Source organism: Bufo bufo, chromosome 5, assembly GCF_905171765.1.
Source record: "Bufo bufo chromosome 5, aBufBuf1.1, whole genome shotgun sequence".
In the NCBI taxonomy this organism is placed as follows: domain Eukaryota; kingdom Metazoa; phylum Chordata; class Amphibia; order Anura; family Bufonidae; genus Bufo; species Bufo bufo.
Genome location: NC_053393.1, coordinates 55,552,941 through 55,580,050, shown reverse-complemented (window position 1 = coordinate 55,580,050; position 27,110 = coordinate 55,552,941). Strand labels below are relative to the sequence as shown.

Below are 27,110 nucleotides of genomic sequence, written 5' to 3'. Positions count from 1 at the left end.
TTTTTTTCTCCTGGACCTTTGGGACCCACTATGGCTTGAAAGACTAGGCCCACTCGAGAATTCTCTGGTACTCTAATGGACCAGTCCAATCCTTGCCCATCTCAGCCTTTTATGGCTGAGATCAGATCAACCCTCGTAAGTGATGGCTAAGGGTGTCTGGAGTTAGAGAAGCAGCCTAGCGTGCTGTGCTACACTATACCTTACAAATCAGAGGTTACCAAGAAACAAATTAATAATTCAAACAATAGGAGTGATGGCTCTGCTTGAAAGAGCTTAGAATATATGAGGTAATAGGGGTGACAGAAAAGTTAAAAAGTGCTTGTTTCGAACAACGGATATGGGGGGGTAAAAGGAAAGGAGTCAGATAAGGCTACTTTCACACTTGCGGCAGAGAGATCCGGCAAGCAGTTCCGTCGCCGGAACTGCCTGCCGGATCAGGCAAAATGTATGCTAACTGATGGCATTAGTAAGACTGATCAGGATCCTGATCAGTCTTAAAAATGCCTGATCAGTCGAAAAAATGCATTGAAATGCCGGATCCGTCTTTCCGGTGTCATCCGGCAAAAACGGATCTTGCATTTATTTTTTCACCTTTTTTTCAGTCTGCGCATGCGCATACCGGAAGGACGGATCCGGCATTCCGGTATTCTGAATGCCGGATCCGGCACTAATACATTCCTATGGGAAAAAATGCCGGATCCGGCATTCAGGCAAGTCTTCAGTTTTTTTAGCCGGAGATAAAACCGTAGCATGCTACGGTTTTCTCTTTTGCCTGATCAGTCAAAACGACTGAACTGAAGACATCCTGATGCAAACTGAACGGATTACTCTCCATTCAGAATGCATGGGGATAAAACTGATCAGTTCTTTTCCGGTATAGAGCCCCTGTGACGGAACTCTATGCCGGAAAAGAACAACGCAAGTGTGAAAGTACCCTAAAAAGGGTTGTACTATCTTGTCCTTTCTAAGGCAAGATGGGGCTAAGCCCTGTCCACCAGGTGGCCGGGAAACAGTAGATTGGTCTGGCGCTCTGCTCCCACTGCAGTGCACAGGAGCTAGGCAAATGGAGTAGAACAGCAAGCCGTTTCCATAACTCGTATCAGCATAGCTTGCTGTGCCACTCTGTTTGACAAGCTTTTCTGCAATGTGAGCTAAGGAAACAGCAGAGTGCCAGACCAAACTGCTCTTTCAATGTCACCTCGTGGACAAGGCTTAGTTTCATCTCACCATAGACAACCCCATTATAGAATATGGTATGCCTGCCTAAAAAGATGCGCTTACAACTGTGGATCTTTGGAAGTAATCTGTCTGGGTAGGATTATAGAGAATATTAGTCTTAGATCATTGGCATAATGGAGAGCATGGGCAGGGTGGTCTATATAAATGAGCAAGGAGATGTAGGTTCTGAGCAACCAGTGCAATGACCGGAAGAAGATGGAGGCATTGGTGTAGACAGAGAGATTAGCTTGACTGCTAAATTTAGGATAGATTGCTGAGAGGAGAGTTCATTGAAAGGAAGGACGATTAGTAATGAGAATGAATCAGGGCGACATTGAGAGTTTTAGCTGTTTTCACAGCTTGTAAGGGTTACTAGTAGGGTTACAAGTTGGACTTGTTGGACTATATTACCTCAAGTCTGACCATCGTCTCTGGAGGACCACTCACAATAATCGAAAACAATGGATTATTATTTCAATGCCCACTGATAACACAGTTCCCTAGCAATACCAGCAAACACTTGTGGATCTCACTACTCATTATAGGATTTTTAAGATACTCATAATCTTTAATTGGATGGTCAAAGCCTGAAAACATCTTTAAAAATTTACTAATACGGTTTATTAGTCACTTACCAGAGTGCTTAAAGCTGAGGGACACATTTAAGGTAAGGGTCTTCTGGTCAGAAGAAACATCAGTGATTTTCCTGATTTCTGTCTGCCAGGCACTATAACTGGTGGTCGTGATCAGAATATCTTCTCCCACCTTGTAAAAAAAAAAATAGAGGTGAAATTTAACATATAAGAAGCTGTTTTTTTTCATATAATAGTCCATCCTAATGGAGTGTGGGGATCCCATAATAAAACCTTATATTCCCTATAATGGAATCTCATTCTTCACAGTTGAAATCTGACCACAGCAAACAAACCAATTCCAGCTATTATATTCGGAACTTGGGAACCATTTTATTCCCTTGGTGAGACCTTTTCCCTTTGCCTCTTCTTTTCTGCTTCTCAGCTAGACTGAGAGTGATTAAACTCACCTTCCAGTCTACTGGATCTGAGACGGTGATGGTTTGAGATCCTGCTAATACGGTTTGTGCCAGCTTTGTTCTATACACAGAGCGAGGAAGTCCATGTAGGTCCAGCTGACCGAACACTCCTACACAACAATGAGGGAATAAGTGTTTACATTTATAATGCCCATATTACCATCATCTATCCACAATATAAGATATTTGAATTTACCTAAAACCTTTGAGCCTTGGTTTGGTCCATTTGGCAATAGTAACTCTGGAGTTGAATGGTTTCCTCGTAGTACAATATGTAATTCTCCTTGGAATGGGTTGTCCTGAGTTCCTCCTATCAATCTTCCACCCTGAAGATAATCAAGTAGGTATCATTAAGATTCAGAGATATTTGCAAAAATAAAACTTTGACCAGATGTGATGGTATTGTGAACCTCACCTGGATGGAAATGTATGTAGCATTTAGTACAGTTGTCTTGAAGGTGGGTAAAGTCCTGGCTGTTGAGTTGTCGGTGAGATTTCTCAGCTCCAAGACACCATAAATGGTGAGTTTATGCAGGGATGGGATATCTACATCAGCTATAATATACTTGCCTAGAAAAGAACAATAGGAAGCTTAGTCATAGGTCAAAATAATTTAACATTTGACCCATACGGCTCCAGGTATCATACCAGAACAGATCCTTATATGTTCAACACTAGATATTCTAAGCAAAACCACACCAAAATCCATTTTCCACTGGTCAAGAGTTCCCAAATAACAGAAGAGTCCCTTTTTATGGTAGAGATGGACTAATTTCATCCTGCTAAAAAATGCCGGACAAAAAAACTCAAGAAACTTGGGAATATATTGCTAGGCTAAAATAATAGAATGAGTTATCTTCCCATACAACATGTTTTTTAGAGGAAAGAATGGTAGTAGATTAGGATCTACTGAAAGATGCTAATATACATCTCACTATAATGCTTCAATCACACGTCAGTGTTTTGGTCAGTGATTTCCATCAATGATTGTGAGCCAAAACCAGAATTGGAGCCTCTACAGACATAAGGTTATAAGGGAAAGATCTGCACCTTTTCTGTGTTTAGAGCAGCATCTGGTTTTGCTCACAATCACTGATGGAAATCACTGACCAAACACTGACTGTGTGAATGAGGCATAATATTGTATTGTGTAGTCAAATCACTCTGATTACATGTGGCTACCACAAATATCTTATGCTCCATGTATTACCCATATAGCAAGGATTTTAATTTCATCAACTTATCGTCCGTGGTAGCGGAATCCATAACGGAATTCTTAGATAACCCGAACCTTGTATGTGCATCCCTAAAAATAACTAATAATTTAAAAACAATCTTCATCAAAATATCTTGTAATTTTTTTGGAAAAAAAACCTCATCCTCTAATGTTAAATGGTTTGTCCAGGATTAGAGAAACATAGCAGTCAGGCTTCCAAAAACAGCACCGACCACGTCTGTCTTTGGGCTGGATCTGAAATTGCAGCTCAATATAACTGGAGTGAATTGAATTGAGCTACAATACCACACACAACCTGTGCAGTTTTTTTGGAAGGAAATAAAGCCCAGGTCAATCCCTTAATGAAATGACTAAAGTATTAAACTGAAGCCTGATTTGCAAAGTTTGGGATAGCATATTTGTATTTGTAAATTTTTGGTCTGCAAAAAAATGAAGAATATGTCAGAAAAATATGGAAATGCCATAAATTTGCAAGATTGGATCACCCATTTTAATAAGAGGAAGATTATTACCTGGTGGGATTACAACATTGGATCCTTCCTTCGGGACAGTATAATTGTTTTCTGCTGATGATTCCCAGAAGGAACGATTAGACCATAAACTGGAAAGACAATATATGTTAGTAGAAGTATGAGTTAGTTCAATCACCAGGGTTATGCAAATCTACTTGATCACAGAGGCAGACATAAGGGATTGGGCCCTTAGTAATGGCAAAAAGTGGCCCCATCCTGGAGCCGATTCATGTTACTATACCAGAACTGTCTGTAGCTTGTTTAGCATCCTACTCGTGTCTGTAGAAAAGATTCCCTGAGCACGTTCACATGTTAAAACGGCCCCCCCTTCTGTCATGGGCCCCATAGAAACCACCCTGGTATGTACACCCTCGCCTAACCATACATTTGTTCGTAACTAGAAGAACTTTACGTGTTAAAGACTCCGTATGACTCCTTATAAAGTAGCAGGAGTAAGCAAAGGTAGAGCAAAGACCAAGTCCTGATACATGGTCATAAGTCTAGTTAATATGTCTTTACCGTCCGTTACATAATACAGATTACTTGTCTGCTGATATTTTCTGATACAACTTGATAATTGCAAACATTGATCTACAAGTTATCTCTCAGTAACACTTACTCATAGAATGAAATAGGTATGATTGAGGGTACAGTTGGGGGAGGGGGTGGAATACAGTTCTGGAAATAGCATTGGTAGACCACCAGGTTTACATCAGTGTTTTTCATGGTTGTGTCGAGGGTCCCGGCTACGGCACGTCTCTGGAGTCTCGTTTTTCCAGACACTAGGAGCAGAAAACACTTGTGAATCGAGGTACACTGTACCTGTATAAATACATCTAGTGTGATTGCTTAGTTTTGTGGTATCAGTGGTGGTCAATCATATGGTCGCCTGAAATATGGCCTCCATCAAAGGGCCACACACTGCCATGGCAGGGATAAGGGGTAGGAACACATAAAGTTTTATTTATAGTGTGTTGCTTTTTTGAATATTTCATAAAAAAATGGGGTTGGACAAAGCAAAGGAAAGAGGCATAGAAAATTTCTCCCCACATTAAGAAGAGAACAAAAGATCACTCAATTCATCTAAAATGGAGGAAAAATGCAAAAAATCTATATTTAAAGGGTTTTAATATTGATAACCTGTTCTCAGCATAGGTCAGCAATATCAGATCAGCGGGGGTCCGACACCCGGCACCCCCGCCGATCAGCTGTTTGAAGAGAAGGCTGTGCTGATGAGAGCGCTGCCTTCCCTTCATTGTTTACCTGCTCGCTGTTGACGTCAACCAGTCTATCGGTGGGGGTGTCGGATGTCAGACCCCAGCCTATCTGATATCCTTAGGACAGGTCATTAATATAAAAATCCCACTCTGTGGGTGCCTACACAGATAAATTTGAATGCTTGTGTTTTTTTGCTGCAGTTTTGTGGCATTTTTTTGTGTCAGTTTTTGCACACAGTGGGGCAGATTTACTAATAGTGGTGCATTTTACACTGTCTAAGAATACAAATCACAGTCTTAATATAAGACAAATTTACTATTGTGGCGTATGGACCATTATATATTTGGAGTATCATAAATCCTGCGCAAGATTTCCATCAGTGCCCCAAAATGTTTTGTTTGTGTGCCAGAATTTAGACTGCGCGCCAATAATTTCTACCTGCGCCGCCTCTAAATTAAAGTAGTTTTACTCCAAAAATACACCCAAATTTTGGCGCATAGAGGCACTTATAGGCCATGCCCTTTTTGGTGAAATGACACCTCTTCCCACAAAGCCACACCCCGTATTAGACGAGGGGTAAAATGCCTATAAAAGCATATGGTGTCAAATAAAAGCAGAATATATACATTAATAAAAGCAAAATGGTGTTCCCTGCTGTTGTTCATACCACCACCATCATACAGGTCAAAGTGGCCAGTGCTTATTCTCCGCCCAACCTATCTCATCCATTGTAGAGAAGATAAGTCTGGCCCTCTGGACAGTTCTCTCTTGGTTACCTATGTCACAGTGCCCATTGAGACTTTCATCAACAGTTAGGGAAGAGGTTGGAGACAACCTAAGCCACTTGTCCAGAGGTGGTCAGTGATTACGAGGAGTACCTTTCAGTCTGGAGGACCTGTCCAGTCCTGCATTACACAGATAACCCATTGATTTGAATGGTCACTTATGGTGGTGTTGCAGGAAAACTCAAATTATAACGGGTTTCCCCACAGATTACAGCTGATCACTGGGTGTCTCCACAAGGGGGTGATTTGTGATTTGTGCATTTTCATTAAACCCTTTCAACATGCCTAAGCATCAATACAATCCTAATAATCAGATCTATTAGCTCTATAGTCAATGATTAGGAGAAGGAGATGCATAATACTGATCAATAGTATCACACAGATGTCTGTACCTAGATATGTTAGTGTAGTGGTGTTATCATTGAAGTACCAGTCTCCACTGGTATTATTGTCCCAGCTCAATGGCTGTGAGGATCCATTGCGCACATCAACTATTGTGAACATGTCCGGCTTCTGAGTAAAGTTGTGGGATATCAGCACGTAGTCTTCGCTCTAAACATAATACAATTATATGGAAAAATTAATGAAAATGGCAGATACAAACACATGTGACAGCAGACACCGTTTATCTAGTTGTCACTGATTGAGTTGAGTAGGTCTATAATTTACCTTGAATCCGTAGAAGGTCGATGTATATGAGATGTTTGTAATGAAATCCACACCGCTGAAATACCAGTTGAAGGAAATAGCATTGGGTAACAAGGCCATCCATCCATATGTGTGTGTCAGGCGTTTTGGCAGGTAAGGTACAACACTGGAGCCTAAATATAAAAGTTACCTTGTTTTTAGAGAGAGGAAAGGGAAGGCTGGTTCACTGCTAAAGGGTTTATACCAAGTTAATTATTAAAGTGGTTAAAGTGTTCACTGTGATACTATGATCTATGCACTATGTTACCCAAAAGCCTATGTATAGGTAGGAAACAGTTAACCGGCAGTTTGTTAGTTACAATTGCCATATTATTGGCTTCTCCCATTTGCTCCAGGTTACTACAAAGTCTGCTAATGAGCAGTCTAGAGTGAAGACTTGGCAGGAGCACACACCAAACAAGTAGGCCAGAGCAGATCCTGCTCTAGGAAAACACCATTCCTGTGAGTGAAAAATACCCGAAAAATCAACTTTGCTGAAAACTACCTTAGAGAAAAAAACATTCAATTATTGCAGATGGTTGGGGACCATAATGGCGATACTTGGACTCTGCCAGTAAAGGTAATGCATTTATATGGCTTTAGACTTCACTGTCCAAGGTTTAGGTTATTTGTTCTGAGAAAGGCCTACTCTGTGAAATAGTTCAGGACTGGGCCTGCTGCATGTATTTATCATCTGTTTAGTAAAGGGGAGACCTTTTTTTTCGCTTTAATCAAGCCGGCCTGGTCTGTGGTCTGTGTACTCAATCATCGCCATCTTCCTACTGTCTTCCTGCCTAGCACCACACTGCTCATTCTTCCTTAACATCAAAGGTACCCTAGCCACCTCCAGGCAAGAGACCCAAAAAATCCAAGGTGTGCCCTGAGGGGAAGAAGCCTGCATTCCTCCATTTACTGTCTGTGTCACCCGGCAGAGCGCTGCAGTCAGGATTAGTCACTATGAGGACTACAGCCACATTTATTGCCTTAGCCACAACTCCTACCCTCTCCAACTCTATGCTTCCCCCTATGTAGGCCTGCCCACAGCACTTCCACAAAGGCTTTATAGATTATATGGAACATGCACTTTCTTGAAATGTATTCCACATTATTAAGCATTTACCAAAAAATAGCATTGTCAGTGTATCACAACTAGGGTTTACAGGTATAGGTACATGCAGCATACGGGTAGGTTACCCGACACTGCTATATTATAATGTGTATCTCCCTTTAAGAAAGTTAGGCCTGCTGCAGGCAATTCTTATTCCAGCCAGCAGAGGGAGCCCCCAGTTTAGTATAAATAGGCTAGGGCCTAGCCTAGGGAGGGAGTTGGAAGTTGCTAGAGTTAGTGCTGTGAGATTCAGGACTCATTTAGGAGTGCAGAAATTGCGCTACTGGTGTGGAGGATCATTCCCACCCAGTTTTCTAGGTTAATTATACCTGAAGAACTCCAAAGATAGAGCCTGCCATCAGGAGAGAAGGAAACCTCTACAGAACCTTTGCTCAAGGGTTATCACCAGGATTTGGGTGTCTGGACCTTGAGGGTATTGCTGCATTTAGCGTAAGAGGAAATCCCTGATCCTAGGAGGCCTGCCTTGAAGTTAGTCTTTTTGTGACTGTGAGTAAAAGCCTGAACCACTGCTGTAACTGTATGGTAAAGTGTGGAATAACTCTGGAACTGTTTTTACTGACTGTTCATCCAACTACAAATTCGTTCAGTAAAGTTGACCTGTTATATAAATATCCGGATTGCTCCATTATTCCACCTATCACTACACGGTGTGTCACCGTTCGATTGACACTGGCGTCACGACATTTATCAACTGCCTGTTCCAGTATTGACCCGACTGAAGACGACAGTGAATCCCAGGTTAGTGGGTCGCCCTGCACTACAAAGCCTCGCATACCTAAGGCTACACTACGGACCCCCTGGGATACTGCATACAGGGTATGCATAGCTAACAGTCTCGCCTGGATCCTGGTACCCGAAGGAGCTCAAACGCCCCTCTCCCACATAAGAAAACACCAGTATTGTAAATGGCACATCGTAGGTGGGTGCCTTGTCACCGATTATGTATTGGAGCCTAAGAGTTGTACGTTAATCCTCACTTAGGGTTCCATGGGAACATGGGGCTCTATTAAACCTAGTTAGGGGTTCCAGAGAAGATAGTAACCTTTATTGTATGAATGGGGTAGTCGTAGGAGGGGAATGTCTATGGGACGCCAAAGATCGGCAAGTACAGTGTTTGGCTATCTTCAGCAGGCTTATAGAGGCCAAATAGAAGGGCAGTGGGCATGCTTGACTGATGCTCCATTCATATATGGGACAGGGGACCATTATTCCCGTGGTCAGTGGTAGTGCGAATATTGGAACACTTATTATTGTCAGTAAAAGTCTATGGGACTGATGGAGACAGCTGAGTGCAGTCCCATTAACAGTGAATGCAGCAATATCGTTCTCATGATAAATAGGGGGCCAATAAGTCGGGCCCTCAGTGATCTGGTGTGGACCCCCACCAATCTAACAATTATCACCTACCCAACACGTAAGTGACAAATTGTTATTTCCAGAAATCCCCTTTAATATTCCTACTGCTACTGGCTGACCCACTTGATTAAAGTTGTTCCGAGAGAAGATAGGGTTGGACAGCAGGACCAGCTCATTAGCTTATCATAGTGGGATCTGTGTTGTGGGAAGAGGCAGTTATTGAGTTTAATATGTTAACAGTATGCAGCGAGCTCTTAAGCTCCTCCTAGTGGTGGATTCAGGCAGCCAGAATTTTATCATTTAAAGTAGTTTTCCCGGGATAACTTATTAAAGCCCCAGTATTAGTATTGATCATCAATATCTGATTGGTGGGAGTCCAAGTCCCAGAACCCCTACCGATAAGCTGTTTTTAACAGCTGCTATGCAGATCCAATACCCAGGAGCTACATAGCTCTGTCCACCATGTAATGGCCATGCCTGACTAATGCAGTGCTTCTTGCATTCACTTAAAGGCCCCATAGCCTATTTCTGCAGGACATTTGGTGCTATGAAAAATAAATTCCACACGCTAGAAAAAAATATTAGGACATTAATCAGCACAGAATGTCAGGTGTATATAGATTAAAAATTTGAAATAAAGGGGGGGCTTTAAGCATTTCTAAAAATGTTCAAATAATATCATTAACTTACCAAACGAATTTGAAATAATGGCATTCTTTCCTTGAAGAGAAGTAGGGGATGGGTTGTTGAAGGCCAGTCTGTGGAAGCTGGTGGAGGCATTACAGATATATCCAGGGAAGCCAGCACTCCAATCACTGCTTTGGCTGCACTGGGACGGATCAAGGAGCCCACTTCCTGGCACCACCTTTGCTCCTGTCTTTCCTACATCAAAAAACAAAAATATTTTTATTAGTTGCTAATTAACCAGATAATAATGAAGGTTTAGTGAAATCCTACAGAAGGTCTAAAATTATTATTGAGGTTGGGAGATCCGCTTTTTGATAAATATTTTCTTTAGACAAAAGTAGCAGAAAATAAATCCAGTACAAGGAAGAGTGGAAATACATCCTACTGGGCCTCCAGAACAAAGTAGACAAATGGCCAATGGACAACCCCTGAAACCCCACCGATCAGCTGTTTGAATGGACAGGGCCATTTACCAAGCACTGTGGCCTCTTATCTGTAAAGAATAAATCAAGGCAACTGGACTTACTGTAGATTTCTTTAAAACGTTTCACTCGTTCTTCCAACGAGCTGGAAGAACGAGTGAAACGTTTTCAAGAAATGTACAGTAAGTCCAGTTGCCTTGATTTATTCTTTACAGATATACCATGACCTGGATAAATGAGAACCTTCACAGACACCGTGGCCTCTTCTTCAGCCTGTGACGGCATGTCCATCGGTCACATAACCTTTGGGAATCTCAGTTATATTCAAGCAAATAAGTCAGGTCCCCTACCAATGTGATATTCATGACCTATCCTAACTATAGGTCATAAATATTTAAAGGAGTTGTCCAGGATTTTACTATTGATGGGCTATTCTCAGGATAGGCCATTGTTATCAGTTCAGGAGGGGTCCAACAGCCCACACCCACACCGATCAGCAGTTCTGCAGTAACTGATTGAAGTGAATGGGAGCAGCTCTGTCCACTTCACAATGGATGGAGCTGTTTAGTTCCAGTACAGACTTCCAACGCCTGAGCTACTCAGGAACTGCAGATCGGCAGAGGAGGATACGAGGTGTCGGGCCTTCGCCAATCAGATATTGATGGCCTATCCTGAGGATAATAGGAAGTATCCTAAGTAGTAGTAATAGCCTCTTTAAAGTAGTACAACACTTTTAAGTCGCATAAAAACCCTTTAAGGTGGCTATGAACATAAATATTTGTCTTCAGATCTCACTAATATTGAATGAGAATAAATATCTAACCCTATGGCTACCTTAAATCTGGCCATACACATAGCAGAAAATGCAGGCTAAAACCACCAATTGTGGCAGGATGGTTTATGGGGGCCTTACAACTCTTCCCAACAGCAAATGTCAGGGGAAAGAGGAATATGGCATGTTGGATTTCAATATACCCAATCCTTTGTTGCCATAAGAGATAAGCCACTGCCAGAAGGGATGGTGGCAGGTGTTATTCTCCTCTCCACATTGAAATAAACATGCATGGTTGTCCAAGCAAGGCTTAAAAGTTTTCGGTGGAGTCAAGAGAAATAGCTGGTCAAATAAGCCATTATGACCAGCTTAAGAATTGCTCTCATGACAATATTTCTAATTAAAATGGTGGGTTGATGAAAAGTTTGGGCTGATGCCTTCTCTAAGATGGTTATGTATTTACCTGTCAATGTCCCATCGGTATCAATTAGAACAACTTCATGCTCCCATCTAAATCCCGCCTTTTTGGGTGAATTGAAGTATTGTATTCCATTAAACTTTGCACTCCAGCCTCCACATCTGTCTGAGCAGAGTCCAGTAATAGATGTGACGGCGATGGCTGCACAGTTTGATCGGTCAAAGTTGATGAACTTTACAGACGAAACAGTAAGTCCTTCATCAAATGGGAGGGTGATGCCTCGAGCAGTGCAATAACTAGGACCAAGTCCTAGCTCATCCAGATGTCCCACAATGATAGCATTTTTTAGGACAGCTCCGCTGGCCTCTCCCCATCCACCAACATAATTTGAAATTACTCTTTTAGTTTCTATGCCAGAGTCCTCATTATTGACCATGGTGAAGTTGTGGAACTGGAGAGCACCGCCATTGACCCATTCTGCTCCTTTCTGACAATTCCAAGTGGTCAAAGACTTGAATATAGCCGGGAATGGTGTAGAAGAATAGCAATTTCCACCTACCACTGGGAAGTAATTCTCAAAAATCCATATGCCAAACCATCCCTGAGAGTGAACTGTGTTATTGTAGAATTCTCCAAGTGGCACCAACTTCTGGCAAATGTTAGGATCATAGGAAGGTCCATCTGGGTTATTGTGCATTCTGTACCAGAAGCCAAAGTGTGTGCCACCAGCAGCGGCATTGTGTCTAATTGTGTTATTTGGATTGGTAACCCAAAATGCTGCTGGGGTGACATCATCATTGAGCAAGCTGGTACTTTGCTTAACAAACACAGCCAAGTTGTACTGAAGTATGTTTCCGTGCTCAATGCCATCTTCAATGAAGAACGCTCCTCCCATGATATCGTAGATGACATTATTTTCCACAAGTAGGTGGTGGGTATTGTGGATGGTCACTGCTCTGTTGTAGGTCTGATGAATTCCACAACCACGCACATACGATTTATACTGGACATCACCCATTAAATGCCAATGTATTGGATACCGGCCTAACCTGAAAGCCTGCCCTGCATGGAAAACCTAAAAAAACAACAACAAATGTTTTACTTTATTATTATTATGTACAAATATTAAAATTCTCAGTAAAATATGTACAGCATGTTATCAGTAGATTACATTTTATTCATACAATCATTAATCACGATGATCAATCACTTGAAAGTTACTTAAAAGAGAATGTGCCAGATAGCAACACATCTCCTTTTTTCTAATCAGTTTTTATTTTCTGATTGTAGATTTTTTAAATTCTATTTCCTGAACATGATTATGGGGGCGGCCATCTTGCCTGAGCTGTTCTTAATAGCATTTAGAGAGTATTTAGAGAATTTTTTTTATAGAAGCAGCTACATGGGCCATGGACACAATGGGCAGGAGGACACCTCATGAACTTTTAGGGGAGAATTTTCTAGGCATTCTCTGTGACCTATGCAGAGGTCAGGAAGAAGTAGATAAGCTTTGACAATCACCTATCGTGAATGGTTGATCATATGTTATCTATACACAGAGGTGATATCTGCCATTGTAATCATGTCTATAATGATAAGCAGATAGCTGCAGTAAAGTGATCTGTACAGACCAGGAAGTGGTGCCTATTATTAAAGGGGTTATCCGGTAATAATATTGATGATCTATCCTCAGGATAGGTAATCAATATCAGATCTGCAGGGGTCCTGGTTGTCGGCTGTTAGAACAGACCAGAGCTCCGTGAGCGCCGCGGCCTCTTCCTAGGTCATGTGATGTCACCATACATTGGTCACATGGCCTAGTTGCAGCTCAGCCTTATTGAAATGAATAGGGCTAAGCTGCAATACCAATCACAACCATTATACTATGTACAGCGCTGTGCTTTGGAGAGAAGCTGAGCTCCGGTGAGTGCTGCGGCTCCCTGCAACAGCTGATCAGCAGAGGTACCGAGACTCAAACCCCCACCGATCTGATAATGATGACCTATCCTGAGGATAAGTCATCATTATCTATTACTGCATAATTTCTTTAAGCTCAGTTTCCAGTACGAAAACTGCATGATGTTATGTTTTTTGTATAAATGTAGATATTGACATGAAAAATTAAAAATAACATCACAAAAATTATTTTGAAAAGCATTTAACATAAAAACACGATTTAAACAATCGTTGTTTTTTTTCTTATGGCACATTGAATATAAAGGATTGTTATATATTACCTCCTCAAAAAAATGTTTGCATTATGGGCAAAATGCAGCTTTTGGAAGGCACTGGTACTCCTCACAGAGTAAGGACTTTGCAAATTAGCTCTTCTTCAGGAAAGAAGAAAACTGTCTACACTGTGAATCAATATGTGACCCATTATAGGGCCTTGAAACATGACTAACAAATCAGCTATATCAGAGAAACCCATCTGTAGACAGATGTTTCAGAGCTCTTGCTCCTGGTTTGTACAGAGCAGAGTACTGGCTGGCTGTCTGAGATGCCTTCAAGGCATCTCATAGGGGTTACTGGTTCTCCTTACAGAGATCCAGCTGGTGCAGAGAGTTTTAAAGTGCAAAATGTCAAGTGTGAATGAGAACTTAGAAGGAGAATTACTCCTTTATCAGAGCCTTTAAAGAAATATGTATGGGCCAATAAGGTCTTCAGATCCTACTTCTGTCACCGACACAAAGATTTTGTGCAGATTCAAAGCAACATCCACCTCAATGTCCACACATGGGTATAAACACATTCATGTCGGACACCATGTAAGTAATGTTGGATGAAGATATTGATGTACATGGTGATTTGAAGTGAAATCACTATTGGTAGTGTAGATTTTTTATTTTTTTTGTATGATGTATATTTCTTATATAATGTGATAAGAAGAAAAAGTGAAAAAATTTAACATTTTCCGCCACTATTTTTAGCTTGACACACTTACTTCCACATATTCTATTCTTCCAATGGACAGAAGTTGATTAGGTTTTGGAGCATGGAACATTATACATCCTCCAAATTGATCACTCCCTATTTCCTCCCCAAATCTTCCCTGGAAACACGTCTGTGTGGCAAATTCACCTAAAATAAGAACATGATGAATATTTAAAAAGAGTAACTTAAGGAAATCCTTAGATTTTTCATCATCATAAACTACAATACTTCAATATCTTCCCCCAACCCTCCCAAAATGATCTTAGGGAGCAATCATTTAAGAGTTTCACCATTGCTTGGACTAGACCAGGGATGCTCCACCTGCGGCCCACCAGCTGTTGTAAAACTACAACTCCGGCCATGCTCTGCTGCAGGCTGATAGCTGCAGGCTGTCCAGGCATGCTGGGAGTTGTAGTTTTGCAACAGATGGAGGGCCGCAGGTTGGGCATGCCTGGACTAGACTATTGATCAAGGGTTGCCAGACATTTATTGTAGAACATGGATGGAGATGTCCAACTTTATTCAAAAACGAAACCTACAGAGTTTCAAATTTTTATTTGCAGAGGAGGCATCTTAACTTTTGCTAAGAAGTCTGAGAACCTCCAGCTGTATACAACAATGCGTTTTTCATTTATGTCTTGACTTTTTACAATATTCAACAATTTTCCATAAAAAAAAAGTTTTCTATGTCTGTCTCCCTCTTAAGACAGAAGTTGTGTAAGAAGATCCGTATTCAAATGAAATATTATCCTAAGAAACATTCTAATCCATAAGATATGAGGGGGCAACCATGAAAAGGGTCTCCACCAATATACTCCATATAGACAACATAAAATGTGTGCTGTGATGCAGCATCATATTCCAGAACAAACCATCACATTACCAGTATCAAATCCAGCCGGACAGGCCGCTATGCTGTCGCTCCATTCCACATTGGTTGACCCCCTGACAACGATGTTTCTAGTGAGGAGACCTACTTCTGCTCTGGCCTCAAAAATAGTGCCGTCAGGTAGAGTGACCGAAATTCCCAGGTGTTTGTAGAGTAATGGCGGTGTTAGGGTCAGGACTGTGCCATCTCCAGATACAGACTGAATAGTCCGCTTTTCATTCTGACTTTGGCTGTGTCTGTCAGAGGATAATACAATTAATTATGGACAATAATGTGCTGTAAAGTTTTACATTAATGGATTCCTTAGGTAACATTTTTATGTTTAACACAATTTACAGATTACTTTTGAGCTTGTGCTGGGGCATCGTCAATAGTCATCTTCTTATCATCAGAGGGCAGGATTACAATGAAAGGCAACACGTCTATTATAAATCAGGAGGCAGATAGCACTGACAATAGTGGTTGGTCGTGCCTCAGCTGCCTCCCCCTCTCTGCACATGTCACAGAGCATGCCCACAACACTATAGTCCATTATATGAATACTTTATCTTATATCGCTGAGGCTGGTGTAAAGCAAATATCCAAAAAATGGCTTGTTAGGCAACAGCAATGGGGGACTGTATATTGTAGAAACATTTGCTACCTAGACGTTTAGCAAATGAATTAGTGATTATCCTTGTAGTACCTATAATGACAGCCATATTGTTACCTAGCTTTCCCAGAAACAGGTCTAAATAAGAACTGGCAGGTGCTCTGCTCTTTTCTGCATGCCCCTTGCATGTTGTGTTTTTTGTTTTTTTTTACCATTGATTCCAATGCATTTTCATGATGTATTAGGGCTCATGCACACAAACTTATTTTCTTTCTGCTTCCGTTCCGTTTTTTTGGCGGACCATATGTGGAACCATTCACTTCAATGGGTCTGCAAAAACAACGGAAGGTACTCCGTGTGCATTCTGTTTCTGTATTTCCATTCTGCAAAAAAGTAGTGCATATCCTATTATCGTCAAGTCAATGGGCTCACAAAAAATACGGAACGCACACGAACACATCGTATGTCATGCGTATTTTGCGGATCCATACTGCAAAAAACGGATCACATACAGAAACCATACGGATATGTTTTGTGGAATAACGGAACGGAAATGGACTTAAATCAGAGGAAAAAAAACATCAGATACAGAACAACGGATCTGTGAAAAATGGACCGCAAAACAACAACAGTCGTGTGCATGTGCCCTTAGGACTCATGCACACGATCATGTGCTGCCCGTGGCCGCATTGCGACTACGGAGTGCTTCCGTGGGTTTACTGTACGCGCCTCCGCACCACAAAAAAGTAGTGCATGCACTAATTTTTTTGCGGTGCGAACCGTCGGATGCGGATCGCGGACCCCATTCAAGTAAATGAAATCCGCTGCGGATGCCCCACGGCCGGTGCCCGTGCTTTGCGGACCGCAATTTGCGGTCCGCAGCACGGGCACGGAGCCCTCACGTTCGTGGGCATGAGCCCTTACGTTCGTGATTCTCATATATGTACCTGTGACCTGTGGATGCGATCACTATTTCATCTCCCGCTTTCCAAGTCACACTTTTCTGTAGAATTATAGTAGAGTTTCCCGATTCCACTGTCTGAGCAAGCCTAGTCCATGTAACAGGAATGGGGATACCTAGAAAAGAAGAAAAAACTTACCCTATGACACAGACCACTGACCACCACTACAGTTTACATACAGAATGAATCTATGAAAAAGAGGAGTAACATTATACAGACTTTACATTACTGTTCTGACTTGTACTGGTCCTGATTTACCGCCTGTATTATACTCCAGAGCTGTATTCATTATTCTGCTGCAGTTGGAAAACTTGGCAGACGCCCTCCTAACAGCTCAGCTGGACTTCTATAATGCAGGGGGCAGAGTTCCTACTTCTCATTGCTGCACAGTTTTGGGTGTAAAGATGAAACTTCCCAGACGGCAGATTACCAGAGCAATATCTGTGCAGACACTGAACTAGTAGGGAATGCAGGAAGATCGAAGCCATGAAACTTGTGAGATTATGAATACAGCGCTTTACTAATATACAGGCTGTAACTATCCATCAGTACAGGCGTTCTATATACCATGTTACTCAACATTTTTTGTAGATTCACTTGATATGTAGGTTTCTGCTGGCTTCTGATGGAGTCTTTGGCACTTGTAATAGCAGATCTGATCTCTTACAAATCAATCCTCTGTATTGTGGGTTATCCTTGTCCTTCTACACATCACTTGCACAGTAACTGGTATAAGGAGTAGGACATTATCTTCTAGAGAGCAAAGACTTTGCACCCACACTGAATCAGCAGGGAGCTGATGGTAGATGTGAGCTCAGATCAGAGGCAGCAGAATGTGGATGAGAATGGGCTACAATAGTAGTAGTTGTAAAGGCATTTTGTACAGCCTGTTATCATACATTTATTTTTACTAAAATTTACCATGAAGGTCCAGGGTCCCCTGCCTCACAGCCAACGTCTTAGCTCCATATACTGGTAACTCTGGAGAACGTATTTGGCCATGCAAGGTGATTATTGCTTTGTGCTGGAATGGAGCTGCCTCGGTTCCAATCTAAAAACAAATATTTTATTTGACATTTACGGCTCATGACGTCAGTCCAATAATTCCATCCAATACCTGGTTATTAACTATTTGATTCCATAGCACAGTAAATATTAGGCTTTGAGTACCTGAAGAGCACCGCCATCTGTAATGAGGATGTTCTCAGACTGCAGCTCTATATCTGCTTCATCAAAAATCAGAGTTCCTCCTGTTGTAAAAGTGAACGGACTGTGTATATTACCGGGTTATATCAAATGGTGGACACAGAAAAGAAAAAGGCCGGGTTCTTGCTAGTGAGTTTTTTCTGCTGCATGTTTTACTTTTTGACTTTTTTTGTACAAGTCATCCAAATCCAGTTGTATACACCATACTCAAATCTTCCTCAAAATAAAAATGCAATCTACTGATGTTACCAGCTCTGCTCTGGTCTTGTGTCACCTCTGTTGCTCCTCTTGAGTGTTGACAAGATGTCTAAAGTGACAATGTGTTTGGTGAACAACATGGCCAGTAACTGGCTGAGGCTCTCACCTGGGCTGTCGTCACAAAGGATGTCATGTCACATTACCACCTCTAGAGAAGCAGAGGTAGTGAAGAGTCAAGACTGGCAGCAAGGGACCAGAGTGTGATCGGTAAGATTAGTATATTATTAGCTATTAATACTAACACAAAAACTCCTAAAACACAAGTAAGTGTCCTCTTACTGGGCTTTCTTCTGTTGACAATCCCTTTTTGTTAATAAGGGTCCCCAACCATAAACTGATCACAGGGTATCTAGCAATCAGCTGGAACCTGCAAGCAAGTGATCAATTACCCTGCAGTGCCTCCACAGGGGAAACGAGGCATTACATTATATACATAGAAATCAGTGGGCTGTCCTCCAAAGCAAGGGCTACTTTTTGTAGTCGCTCTCTGCTGTGGCTTAGGATAATGGATGCGGGAAAATGTTTTTTTTTTCTAGATGAAAGGTTACTTTAATGTATTTTTAAAGAAATAAATACCGTCCAACTGACACAGTTATACATTCAGAGGAGGAACACAAAGGACAATGGGAAGAAGAAAATGTATACGCTTTCTCAGATTTACTTTAGCACCTAAGAACTCAATGTGTATTTGATCATTTCAGTGTATTATTCATTACCTTGGATCAGCAACATCTTCAGTACTGGAGTACTCTCATCCAGTAGTATGGTTTGCCCTTTTGTGATGACCGCCATGGACCCCTCATCGGGTGGAGACTCTCCTCCCCAGGTGTATTTAGAAGACCAGACATCGATGTAGAAAAAGTCTGCATTGTCCTAAAAAAGAATTGGTAAAAAAGATTTAGAAAAAAAGAAAAAACTAAGGTCCTGATTGCATGTACTAAGCTGGTCTCGATGTTCCCTGCTGGAGGCGACGAGGCGCAGGCCTTGTCATTAATGAAATGCCTTCTCTGGCAGTCCGTGCACCAGACTGAAGTCTACTCAATCTCATAGCTGGTGTAGATTTCAGTTATTTACGACAGTGCCCTCGCCACATCCCCTTTTCGGAAACTGGCGAGGGCGGCTTAAAGGGAACCTGTCACCTGGAAAACACATATTAAACCAACCACAGTACCTTAAAGTATTCCCCAGTGTGTTGCTAATCATGATTTTCTTTCCTCATTCTGTCTCCTCATATTTGTTAAAATCGCAGTTTTAATGTCTGTTGGCGCCTTCTCCAAGTCAAGCTTGAAGTCAAGGGGGCAGCGGCCTTCTTGCTTCAAGGTACGATAAGCCCGCCCCTTACCCCTCCTCTCTACATTGTGATGAACATCTTGCCGTGATCGCGCTTCTCTCGCGCATGCGCCGTGCGCTGCCTGTTACAGCGCGATCCCGGCTCCCATCACGTAGTTCAGTCCCATCGCGCTCGCACGTGTGCGTGATCACTAGCTTCAGGCGCTGGGGAACGCAAGCCAGTGATCACGCTCACGCTAAAGACGAGAAGCGACGGCTGGGTGCGAGCGCGACGGAACTGAACGGCGCATGCATAGTCTGCAAAATGAAGGCGGTGAGTGAGGGAGCCGGAACTGGGATCGCGATGTAACAGGCAGCGCACAGCGCATGCGCGAGAAGAGCGCGGTCCCGGCATCACGGCAAGATGTCCATCACAATGTAGAGAGGAGGGGTAAGGGGAGGGCTTATCGTACCTTCAAGCAAGAAGGCCGCTGCCTCCTTGACTTCAAGCCTGACTTGGAGACAGCGCCAACAGACATTAAAACTGCAATTTTAACAAATATGAGGAGACAAAATGAGGAACGAAAATCATGATTAGCAACACACTGGGGAATACTTTAAGGTACTGTGGTTGGTTTAATATGTGTTTTCCAGGTGACAGGTTCCCTTTAAAAATCCCAGCTGCAACTAAATCTAATTGCAATGGCATTTAAAAAGTTACAGAGCCGGGTTTTATGACTTTTTAGCTCTAAATTCGTGACAAAGGGGATAATAAATCTCTCCATATATAATGCATGGCATTATTATTGATTCATGATGCTATGTAACCCTTAGAGTTCTGGAATGTATTGGATAACACTGACATAATGATATCAGTGTTTTACAATACATTCCAGAACTGTAAGGCTACATGCACACGAAAAACAGACATGTGATGGACGTTTTTTTAACAGCCATCACACATCTGTTTTAAGACCAATGGTAGTCTATGGGGTTATTCACATGGCAGTTTTTTTGACTGTCAGTGAAAAACGGACATAAAAAGTGTTCTATCTTGTCCGTTTTTCACTGACCGACTGCACCCATACTATTGAATTAGTCTGTTTTTAACAATCTTTTCTCAGAAAGGCATCAGTGAAAAAAATGTCCGTTAAAGATGGATAGTTTATTTGTTTTTAACGGACATTTTTTTTCACTGTCGTGTGCATGTAGTCTAAGGGTTACATGGCATCATAAATCGATATAATGCTATGCAATCCGGTCAGTATGAGAGCTTCAACAGACACGTGCGTTCAACTCGCTCATGTGAAACCAGCCTAAATATAGCAGTAATGGAATTAAAAAAATGTTACATATCAGCATATCTGCACATTATGATTGTTTGCTTTTGCATTGCAGTCAAGGAATATCTGCATTTGCCCATTTAATTCTGTTAGAAGGTGCTTTACCTTTGTCTTTTGCAGCTCCCCTGCAGACCTATTTGTCTCTATGGTAACAGACTACAAACCACAGTCATACTTCCTTCAATCCGACCTGTTCATTGTATGTCACCCTGTATAGCTTATTTACAGACTTTGCATTCTCCAAGTCTACAATGATTTTGTGAAAATGACACCTCCATCGTTGCAAACAACAGAATTGCAAGTCTTGGTTTTGAAAGATGTTAGAGCTGAGAGGCAAAGGCCACATGACATAGAGAGGGAGCGTGTTCTGGTTGGTCCCGTGCACTTTGCTATTACTCTCCTGTCCACAGAATCTGCATCGTCAGCAAACAAAGGGCTGAAAATTGGCCCAAAGATTGTCAAAAAAGGTGGAACTGGAGGCAAAAACCAAATCCTTTTGTCCTGAATAGCTACCTGGCACCATATTGGGACCCAGTTTTGCCTTTGCTATGAGTCTTCTTCTCTTCTATGTAGTGGCAGATTTTGACATTATATTTCTATTTTATTTCTTACCATCGTTGCAATGCCTTGGCCTTCGATATATACTGTGACTTTGGCTCTTTGTGAAGGAGAGTGGGCACTGGTTATACACACAATTTGTGTGGTATTAGCCGACTGGACGACACACACGGACTGTGCTATGGTGACAGTGATAGCTGAGGTATTAGTGCTACAAAGGAGAAAAAGAAAGTGAATTAATTGCTGTTACATGAACAATGCGACTCCTAGACTAGAGCATGGGCAGCCATATGTCAAATTGGTGGTCCATGGCAGCAGGTTCTCACATGATCAGTCTCACAGCTGTCGAGGGCTAGGGGGCCTTATTGTAAATGCATTACAGAGATTCCATTGGAGTCATCATCATACTTACTAACCCTCCCAAGAGGTTTTGTAGGGGAAGGCCTTTCAGACTCCCAGAAGAGTTGGCAAGTCAACCAGGTGCCACACAAGTCTACTGGAATCTCCCGAAAGTGCTCCTGTGTGTGGCACTGGGATCCTGCATCACCAGACTCGGCCCCTGTACCTAGGGCTGCACCTAGCTACACCATATTAATATAGTCATGACGTGAGCTGTCTTACTGGATGCCACTGGATCTCTTAAGTACAGTTAAGGGTGGTTATTGCAGGTACTGCTAGCCGCCTCTGCTGTAGATTCCCCCACTAGTGCTTCTGCTCCAGATTTCCATCATCCTCTAGTGCCTCTTCTCCAGGTTCCCATCAGTAGAGTCATTGCTTCAGCCCCCTCCCCCTCGAGATTCAAAAATGTCAGGAATACAGTCAGGAAAAGCCCTTAAAAGGGTTTATACCCCAAAAAGTTTGCAGAACTACATGCAATGTTCTATCAGATCTTCCTGAAGACAATTTTGAAATGTTGACAGGCATGATCATTATACGCCCATCAAGTCAACATTAATGTGAGATCAATGATTTGGCTTAAAAAGGGTTGTTCACCTTTTGGGGGTGCTTGGCCAAACCTTCCCTCCTGGCCGGACCTGCAAAGGGAAGTGTACTTAACTGCTCCCCACTGCTGGGTCCCAGCTTTTTCACTCCCTACCATAGCTGCCTGGTTTAGGTGCCGATCTGTCTGTATCCACTTTGACACTGCTGCATTGTGACCAGTCATTGGCTGCAGCAGCATCAAAGTGGATCTTGACAATGGGGGACCTAATGAGGAGGTGTCGGTGGCGGAATAAAGGAGCTGGGCTCCAGTAGAAGGGAGCAGGTAAGTATGCTTCCCTTTGAAGGTCTGACCAGGAGGATGGAGTCTGACAAACAACCCCAAAGGGTGAACGACCCCTTTAAGAGAGGTCTTATCTCTATTAGCTCCACATGTCCAAACAAGGCACAAAATAGAGGTTAATGAAAGTAGACGATCACTTTTATTCTGCATCTACATTCTGTATGAATCATAACCCCAGTCCCCGATGGTTAATCCAACCCTAGCGCCCATTAACATTAGATAACTAGTCAGTTATGGCACATACCTGAACTGGAATCCAGTGATTGTGAGTCTGGTTCCCCCAGCTGTGCCTCCTCTCTTGGGGCTGACATCATATATGGCAGCAGTTAATGCGGATGAGTATGTAAAGGAGTTATTGATTTGCACAATGTTATTTCCATTCACCACACTGACATTGCAGCTTAAGGAGGAGGTATTAGTATCTGATGGAAGATGTGAAATAAATGGTTAGGACAAGCTTGTCGTAAACTATGCCAAGATTTATCAGACCAAGATACTGAGCTATAAACATCTAGTATATTGGGGTTCCACCTTTGGGCAATATATCTTATTAAAGAAAAAATCCTTATTCTCCAATTATCAGACTCCTCTCCTCCTAACCCCTGCCTCCTGCATTAATCACTCTCACTTCACTGATACAATCCATACATGTGAGGCAGAGAAGGATTTCAGTTTCACTGAGGTTATATTTCCCTATTTAAGGTTATATTTGCTGCCTATATAGAAGTCTATGGAGAGGAGAGGATAAGGAGAGGGAGGGAGCAGGAGACTAACCGTTGTGGTTACTACTAAGCTGCACAACACACACAGTAGAGGAGATACTGCTCCCCTAACTCTCTCCCACACATACACAGAAGCAGCAGCATGGACAATATACAGCAGTATTAAGCAGTGTTGCTGTGTATCCAGCACTGGAGTAGGACGGTAAAATACCTAATAAAACCTTCATCAGCAGTGTCTCTCTGTCTCCCTCTATCTCTGGGGATGCTCCTTCCTCCTACCCTCTTCCCTTTCCATAAACATAGAAACTGTATCTGATCCCTCAGTAAAACTAAAAATCCATCTCCTCATTGCCCCAGGAGGAGGACAGGAGTCTTATATTTTGCATATTTTGCAATCAGATATATTACAAAGTGTTTTATCTTCGCTTGTACTACTGATTTATGGAAAACTGTATAATCAGAGGTACAATTTCATAAAAAATGTACTTTCCGCAAGCTCCCCCCTAGTAAAAAGCAACAAACAAGTTAGGTGTACTGTAATCGTGCAGACTTGTGGTTTCATACTTCCTTCCATTCGTCCCCTTCCTCATGCTAACATACATACAGGTTAGTCAGTGCGCCCTCCTCAACTTTCTCTGCTCCGTTCTCCTTGTAGGTGCGGGTCTCAGAGGTGGGACCCGCACCCATCAGACAATGGGGGCATATCCTAGCGATATGCCCCCATTGTCTAAGATGGGATAACCCCTTTAAAGGTAGTCTGCCACCACAATTTGACATTATAGACCGCTTACATAGCGCTGTAGCATAACTGTACATGAGTCAAATGGTACCTTTGTTGTGTTGTTCTGAAGTTCAACAGATGCAAAAACGCTGTTTTATTCATATGTAAATGAGGGCTCGCAAGTGCCCAGGGGCGGCGTTCGGGCTGTAAGTGCCCAGGCCGCTCTGCCTTCTTCTTAGATAACTCCTCCCAACCTGTTGTTTGGCCCACCCTGTAAGCCCCTTGCATCACCCAGTGTACTGACCGAAATCCAACGAGTGCGCAGTTCGCCGCCGGCCCTGGCATGCGCACTATGATGACCATTTTGGGCAGCGGCATCGCCCCATGCAGTGCGCATGCGGCGGCGGGGTCTCGTCCAGTACACTGGATGATGCAAGAGGCTTACAGGGCAGGCCAAGCACCAGGCTGGGGAGGAGTTATGTGAGAAGGCAGAGCGGCCTGGGCACTTACAGCCCGAACGCCGTCCCTGGGCACTTGCGAGCCCTCATTTACATATGAATAAAAAAGCGATTTTGCATCTGTTGAACTTCAGAACAACACAACAAAGGTACCATTTGACTCATGTACAGTTATGCTACAGCGCTATGTAAGCGGTCTATAATGTCAAATTGTGGTGACAGACTACCTTTAAAATTAAAGCACAACTCCCCTGCAGTATCTGCTTACGTATTGTTAGTATTACATAGTTTGGGAAAATGGATGTAAATTTCTATTTGAGCTTCCCCCAATGCGATGTGCAGGTTGTGGTTTTTCAGGTTATACAGCAACCACTTGGCTTCCTATACGAGTGACCAGTGACCAGCATTCCTGCATATGTGCATTCTTCCACCACACTATACATTGCCCATCCTAAGTTTGATGACTACAGTTTGATACATTTATATTATTTTATATATATACTAGTAGGTGGACCCGGCTTCGCACGGGTATATTTCATCTATTTCATTTAATGTTTGTGTGTCGTTAAAAGATATAGACCGTATCCACTATAACAGTGACATCTACAGTACCCCTCCCCTTTAACAGTGACCTCCACAGCGGCCTCGCCTTTAAGGGCTGTTTCACTCGAGCGAGTCCATTGCGGGAATCACGCTCCGTGTGTGAGTGTGATCCTCCGCTCTGGACTTGCAGGAGCGCACGGTATTATCATGATTTATAATGCTATGTGCCTCTGCATGGCCTTATTTCTACAGAATCATACTGACAGCTTTATGTCACTATGATTCTGTAGAAATAAGGCCATGCAGAGACACATAGCATTATAAATCATGATAATGCCTAGTGTTGATCACGAATATTAGAATTTCAAATTTTTAATCGCAAATATAGGCACTTCGAAAATTCGCGAATATTTCGAATATAGTTATATATATTCGTAATTTCGAATATTTTTTTTCAGATTTTTTTTTTTATCAGTACACATGATCCCTCACTGCTTCTAGCTTGTGGGCCAATAAGAAGGCTGCAATATACTTGACTTTAGGAGTAGTAGTGTTTGCGAATTTTGCTCTATATTCGTTTTTTTTTAATATTCGCTATATTGCTATATATTCTTGTTTTAGAATATTACGAATATTCGAAAAAACTAAGTTATAGCAATATAGAGAATATTCAAAAAAATCGAATATAGAGCAATTTAGCTAATATAGTGCTATAATCTTCTTTGTCTAATAGTTGTAAGTTTAAAAATTCTCAATAAAAAATTAGAATCCGAAAATTCGAATTCCGAAAAGTCACATATTACACAATCATTACCTTTCCGATTTTTCGAATTTTCGACGAATATTCTACAAAATATTCGCGAATATGACCCCTGCCGCTCATCACTAATAATGCCGTGCGCTCCTGCAAGTCCAGAGCGGAGGATCACACACACACGGAGCGTGATTCCCGCAATGGACTCGCTTGTGTGAAACAGCCCTAACAGTCACCTCCACAGCGGCCGTCCCTTTATTAGTGACCTCCACAGTATCCCGTCTCGTTAACAGTGGTTTCCACAATAACCCACCCCCTTAACAGTGACCTCCACAGAATTCCGTTCCCTTACAATGTGACCTCCACAACACCCCACCCCCGTAACAGTGACCTCTACAGCACCCCAACCCTTAACACTGACCTCCATAGCGGAACATCCCCTTAACAGAGACCTCCACAGCGTCCACCCTTTAACAGTGACCTCCACAGCATCCCGCCCCTTAATAGTGACCTCCACAGCAGCCCGCTCCTTAACAGTGACCACCACAGCATCCCGCCTCTTTAATAGTGACCTCCACAGCGGCCACCCCTTTATTAGTGACCTCCACAGTACCCCATCTCCTTAACAGTGATTTCCACAACACCCCGTCCCCTTAGCAATGGCCTCTACAGAAATCTGGCCTTTAACACTGATCTCCATAACGGACCATCCCCTTAACTGTGACCTCCACAGCAGCCTGCCCCTAGGGTGGCCAGAGGTTTGGTTTTAGGCCGGACAGTCTGGCTTTCAGACTCCTTGTCCTTCGTCAGGCGCAGGGCATAAACAGACACAGGGATGTCCTTTTGAATAGCTCACTCTCAGACAGCAGCACTGTGCTGTCTGAGTATGAGCTGCAGGGAGAAAGTCGACCCTCCCTCCCACCCCTGCAGCTGATAGAAGTTGATTTTTAACTTCATTTTTTCAATCTCTGTTAGCTGAGGAGTGGGAGAGGGCATGGCCTAACCGGATAAGGGGTGTGTCCTTTTGAACAGCTCACTCTAAGACAGCAGCAATGTGCTGTCTGAGTGGGAGCTGCAGGGAGTAAGTCACCGTCCCTCCGACCCCTGCAGCTGACAGAAGTTTATTT

The 27,110-nt window shown here is 42.5% G+C and overlaps 1 protein-coding gene across 1 annotated transcript in view; it reads right to left on the bottom strand.

Annotated features, from left to right (window-relative positions):
• Positions 1 to 27,110, bottom strand: part of LOC121002377 (fibrocystin-L-like) — a 171,544-nt gene that overhangs the window by 42,963 nt on the left and 101,471 nt on the right. Inside the window, exons 40-57 of the mRNA XM_040433840.1 lie at positions 23,030 to 23,207; positions 21,558 to 21,714; positions 19,050 to 19,206; positions 18,040 to 18,119; positions 17,791 to 17,920; positions 16,855 to 16,984; positions 15,310 to 15,551; positions 14,437 to 14,573; positions 11,538 to 12,567; positions 9,884 to 10,075; positions 6,691 to 6,842; positions 6,414 to 6,573; positions 4,638 to 4,800; positions 4,019 to 4,107; positions 2,685 to 2,839; positions 2,466 to 2,595; positions 2,261 to 2,379; positions 1,854 to 1,983 (exon numbers count right to left, since the gene is read on the bottom strand). Of these exons, the coding sequence (XP_040289774.1) occupies positions 1,854 to 1,983; positions 2,261 to 2,379; positions 2,466 to 2,595; positions 2,685 to 2,839; positions 4,019 to 4,107; positions 4,638 to 4,800; positions 6,414 to 6,573; positions 6,691 to 6,842; positions 9,884 to 10,075; positions 11,538 to 12,567; positions 14,437 to 14,573; positions 15,310 to 15,551; positions 16,855 to 16,984; positions 17,791 to 17,920; positions 18,040 to 18,119; positions 19,050 to 19,206; positions 21,558 to 21,714; positions 23,030 to 23,207 (3,531 nt within the window). The remainder of the gene's footprint in view (positions 1 to 1,853; positions 1,984 to 2,260; positions 2,380 to 2,465; positions 2,596 to 2,684; positions 2,840 to 4,018; positions 4,108 to 4,637; positions 4,801 to 6,413; positions 6,574 to 6,690; positions 6,843 to 9,883; positions 10,076 to 11,537; positions 12,568 to 14,436; positions 14,574 to 15,309; positions 15,552 to 16,854; positions 16,985 to 17,790; positions 17,921 to 18,039; positions 18,120 to 19,049; positions 19,207 to 21,557; positions 21,715 to 23,029; positions 23,208 to 27,110) is intronic.